General features: G+C 43.5%; 1 protein-coding gene across 1 annotated transcript; it reads left to right on the top strand.

Moving 5' to 3' along the window:
- Positions 1 to 332: 332 nt before the first annotated feature.
- On the top strand, positions 333 to 3,990 carry NABP1 (nucleic acid binding protein 1; the record flags this gene model as incomplete). Its single annotated transcript, XM_010134343.1, has 4 exons — positions 333 to 455; positions 1,825 to 1,897; positions 2,152 to 2,218; positions 3,380 to 3,990. Coding segments are annotated over 4 exons (451 nt in total), but the record flags the coding sequence as incomplete, so codon positions are not given.
- Positions 3,991 to 5,180: the final 1,190 nt, after the last annotated feature.

Raw genomic sequence — 5,180 nt, 5'->3', positions numbered from 1 at the left:
TCCTGGGTACTGCTGAAAGCAGAACTGAGAGTTGCCAGTGAATGGTAACACAGATACTGCTTTTGGCAATATGCCTTTCTTCTGCAGAAACAGTCATAAGGGCTGCTCCAGCCAAGGAAAGAGCATCCCAACTCAAAATAATCAGCAGCTTTCCTGGAATTGCCAGAGGAATCAGCTGAGCTGCTGCTTTGTGCTAGAAGTAAAATGTGGGGATCCATAAAATTTTAGTGTGGTGAAGTTAGTCCCCTGGGAATTTTTTTAGTCCATTCAAGCTGATCTGTAGTACTTCCTAACTCTTGGAAGATACCATGCTTCCACTTGTTTTTCAACAGTGATATTTCTCGTTCTCTAAGAGACACTGCTTTGCTTCTCCCTTTGGCCAGGTATGCGTCTCTGTGGAAAGGATGCCTGACGCTTTACACAGGACGAGGAGGCGAGCTGCATAAAATTGGGGAGTAAGTATTGCGTGTTTCTGCTTCTGGTGTTATTGCCTGTTCTCAGCAGAGCATTGAGGTAAGTGTGAGATGTGGTGGCTCTTGGTAAATGGAAGTGATGGCAGCAAAAGCCTGTTGATATAGGTACAGTACAGGCAACTGTGCTGAGAGTTTTAACACGCTGTTGTGGAAATGAGCTCAGACCCTCTCTGGATTCTAGGTAATTTGGGGAAAACTGTCCTCCACCATGGCATAGGTCTGGGTTTTACCCATATAAATGACAAGGGACTCAATCTGTGTTGTTTGCCTAGACCTCAGCTTGAATAACCACTTTATTTTGATGGAAGCCTTGTGCGTTTCGTGCTTTAGAGATGAGCAGTGCAAAGAAAGATGACAAAAGGTACCTGCAGTGAATCATACCTAAGCAGAAGCAAACCTCATTAAAGCTTCCTTTAACTGCCCACAAACCGAGGAGGAGACTCCCCCTGACCAAGAACAAACATGAGTAACATACTTGACAAGCAACAGGAAGAACAGCAACTTTTTCTAATCAGAGGAGTACTTCTGCTGTTGCATAAAGTGCTGTGGGAGGCCTTGTCGTCACTAGGGAAGTGGAGCTCTGGGGTGGCCACCTCTCTTCTTGGGTGGTTCAGAAATGCTGCAGTGCTCACCTGGATTTTGTGAGTGATGACCTGCAGATTTTCTTCAGTGCAAAGCTGCTGCCTCAGAAGTGTCATCCACTGGGTTTACCCTCCAGCAGGCTGGAGTCAGATGGGTCTTCATCTGAGTTATGCCTCCCAGCAGGAGGAGGGAGCTCCACTTCTTAACCACTCCAAGCTGCATAATGATCCATATCTTTCCCCTGACATAATTTCCATGCGGTGAGTTGGGCCTATTCCTCCATAGTCCCCTGGAGTGGAAAAGGATGCCTTGAATTTCGTTCCTTGTTTTGGACTCCTGTGTGATGCTATGTTATGTAGCATGGGAGTGTTCACGTGTTCTCTGGAGATCTACAGCAGTCACAGTCTGGGGGCAGGCTGTGGGGGGTCTCTGTGCCTCAGGTGACCTTGTCAGTGGGTGCTAAACAAGACTGTGCAGCTGGAAGGAGCTCTTGTTTTCTTTATGCCATTTTACCACCTAGAGTACACGTGTACTCGCCTCTGCTTGACTAAAATGCCCTCACCAGGAAGATGAGACAGCTGTACCACAAGCCTGTAAAGGCACCAAAGAGTCTTTGAATACCTGTGGATGCTCTCTGAACAGTGGGAGCTGGATTAGTTAATTCTAGGTGATGGGATGCGTCAAGAACATACGGTCTCTGCGTTGCTGAGCTGAGAACTCAGTTAAAAAATAGCTTTAGAACTTCCTCATAGTCCTAATTTCTCCCCAGGTTCTGCATGGTATACTCAGAAGTGCCAAACTTCAGTGAGCCCAACTCGGAACACGTCGGACAGAACAAACTGGTATGTTAAACTTGTCTGAGGCTTCTGGCATAAAGTGCTCTTTGTTCTCACTACTTCACACTAGGCTGTGATCAGATGTGACTCTTCCGGAAAAGTGGACTTGAAGTGATATAGATAAAAATGAGCCAATAATTAGAGAAGCAGATAAATTCCTTCTGGAGTCACCATAAGAACATAAAAATCAGCCCCTTTCTGTAAAGAATGTTAAAAATTTCTCTGATCTATGTCTTTTTTTTTTTTACGTTTCTCTGAAGGCACAGGGTGAACAGAATAATAGTTCTGCATCAAGTAATATGGGTTCTTGTACTTTCGGGCCACTGGGTAAGTTTTTTTCATTTTGTGGAAGTGAAAGGATGAGAAAGGTTTTATTCATGGGAATAAAACCATTATCTTGCTAAGGGTTCTCCATGGTGTGGCAAAAGTGTGTTAAGTGTTTTAGCCTGCACCCTGAACCTGCAACCACATAAGCAAGAACATTTCCTGAATAATTGATTCAGGATTCATTTCCTGGAAGAGGAAGAGACCAGAATAGTCAAGGAGCCTGTATCATGTAAAGGGACTGGATTGATCCTAGATTGTTTTGATGCTTCCAAAGAGTTTTTGTAGCACTTTAAAAATAAGTCATTTTTAAAGCCAAAGTCTCGGGCAATTAAACCAAAATTTAATTTTGCCAGATTAGAAGAAATGCTTATAAATAAGAAAATGCTTCAGGAATGTGAGTGGGTGTAAGCTGAGGAGGTTACCTTAGTTATGACCTGGTGGTGTATAGCTAAGCCCTGCTGGCAGGTGAGAACAAACGGGTTCCACAGCTTGCTGTTAAAAAGCTGTGTCACTTCAATTCAGTGACTGCCCGCTTCCTCTTTAGCAACATGATTTTCATTTCTCTTCTTTTACTTCTCTTACAAGCCCTTTCTGTTCCCTTGAATATAAAATGATTCTGAGCAAAGAAGGGCAGTGCTTTCAGGCCAGTCTTTCAGTGCCAGGGTGAGGTGAGCAGGCTCTCAGGCCAAGCAGTGCCTAGGTACTTTGGTGTCCCTGGTTTGGGTGGTGGATTCACTGAGCTTATGCTCAGATCTTCTGAAACTTTTTTCTTCTTCCTGCTTCCTGCATGGCCTTTATGTGATGTTTTCCTTTATGTTTCTTCCTTCTTCCCCTATACTTTCTGTCAATATTCTGCATTTTTTGAACCAGTTTTTCATGAGGCTCTGGTCTCTCTCCTGGGCTAAGAGTCAGCAGGCAACTCTGACCCTTCTTGCTTTAGCTGAGAGTGAGAGTAGGGTTGGGAGGGGAGGGAGGTTGGGAGGAGAAAAGGGCAAGCTGTGGTTTGGGGCCTTGCAGTGCCAGAAGGGCTTTTCCTTCTGGTACTCGGTGTTTGCTGGTTGGGAACATGGAACTCCATGGGTTCCCTGTTGCTAAACTTAACTAAAAGGGCAGTGATTTCAGTCCACAAAACTTGAGATAACCTTTTCTCTGTCTTTTTAGGAAATGGTTTACAAACTGGACCTGAATCAAGTGGATTTCCATTTACATATAATCATGGCCACACTTATGCAGGTAGTGGGAGAGGCAATGGACGAGGACCTGTAAATCCAGCACCAGCTAATAGTGTTCAGCCTTTCCTCCCTGCTGTCAGCAATGGGAGGGACCCACGCAGAGCCTTTAAAAGATGACTATGCCAAATGTGGTTGTACAGCTTGCTTAAACTCTACACTCTACTTGAACACTTATTGCACTTTTATTTATGGTTAACTGTGAACCAGTTTGTCCTTTATTGTTGTTTTTTTACCTTTTGGTCTATGGAGCAAATCTGATGTGATCTATTTCCTGTTTTGCTTAGGGAAGCACAGTGAGTCTTTCCCATACATTAAGGGGGTAGGGGAAGAAGGTGGGTATGAGAAAATAAGGGTAACGGGTTGAAGAGTCAATTAAAACTTGGTACCCTTTGCAAAATGGAAGAAAATTTCAGTTACATGTATGTATTTTTCTGTTTCTGTTGGTCAGCCATATAGCCTTAAAAGGTCTATTATGTCCTGTGCACGCATACATTGACTTCCATTATAATTAAGGGGAGCTCTTCATATTGGAAGAGAAATTAAGGGGAACAGCAAAGATGCCGTAGTCAACTAGGTGTCCTTGGAATGAATAGAGCTTGTAAAAGCAGTAAGTATAAGGAAATGGTGGTGCCAGCACCTAGTAGCGTCTCCTGCATCAGAGAATGGATAACTAGGATGAAAGTTGAGGACATTGTGAGTGTCTTCAAGTTTGACTTCTGAGTCCAAAAAGGTGGACGCTACTTAAATTCTCCGTAAGCACCATTATCACTGTCAAGGAAAGGGACACCGATTTTTTACTCTGAGTAGAAGCTTGGATATTCATTCTTGCTTTGTGTGCTATAACAGGAGAGGAGGATCTAAATTCAGACCGTATTGGGGAATATGCCATTTGTAGCTGCTCCTGGTGTAAAAGCCCAAGCTTACTTTGCAGACATCTGAATTTCCAGGAAGGAACTGTTTTCAAATGCTGCATTGCCCGTCTCTTCAGTAAGGCTACCTACTTCTTTCTTCACTTTTCCAAATGAATTATGTATTAGATGAAGCTGTATGTGTGGATTGCAGAGGTGCTGGCCAAGCACACAGCTACACTCCTGATGCTGCTAAGCTTTCTTTCCTCTGTTTTGTATGAAATAAGAATTACCCCTTCAAGAACTTACACACACCCCCGCCCCCATCTCCTGGGGAAGAACAGCTGTGGTTTTACTTGAGATCACAAATGTCTTGACTCTGGATAATTATCTAGAGTCCAGTGCCATATTTCACATCAGGTTCAAAAACAACTTGGAAGCTGAGGTGTCACGCTGGATTCATCTGTTTAACTCTTCTTATAGCTGACCTCTCAAATAAAAAATTGCACTAACCATTTCAAAAACAAATCTAACTTTCTTTCTGTCAAGCCGTAAAGCCTTTGTGACAAAAGGCTCATTGTGAGTTGTCTCAGTCGTTCATATTAATTGCATCTACTGCTGTGTCACTGTTTACAAGTTATTTACATTCAATACTTCTGCTTTTGGTAGTCTAGCACGACAGTTTGTTGAAAGTTGCTTCTAATTGGTGAAAGTTCCTTGCGTAGTCTGTAATACTGAACTTCCTGCAAGCAGCAGCAACAACACACTTCTGAAGGGAGGTTTAGAGAGTCCTGTATGCCCAGACACCTGAGAGCTGTTTGCCTCTGGTCTGGTAAAGTGCTGTCCTGATACCTGCTTCCAGGCAGAACCAGAAAAACTTGT

Source organism: Buceros rhinoceros, unplaced genomic scaffold, assembly GCF_000710305.1.
Source record: "Buceros rhinoceros silvestris isolate BGI_N320 unplaced genomic scaffold, ASM71030v1 scaffold29894, whole genome shotgun sequence".
NCBI classification, from domain to species: Eukaryota; Metazoa; Chordata; class Aves; order Bucerotiformes; family Bucerotidae; genus Buceros; species Buceros rhinoceros.
The sequence above is the reverse complement of the archived record's forward strand: the minus strand, read 5'-3'. Positions and strand labels throughout refer to the sequence as shown.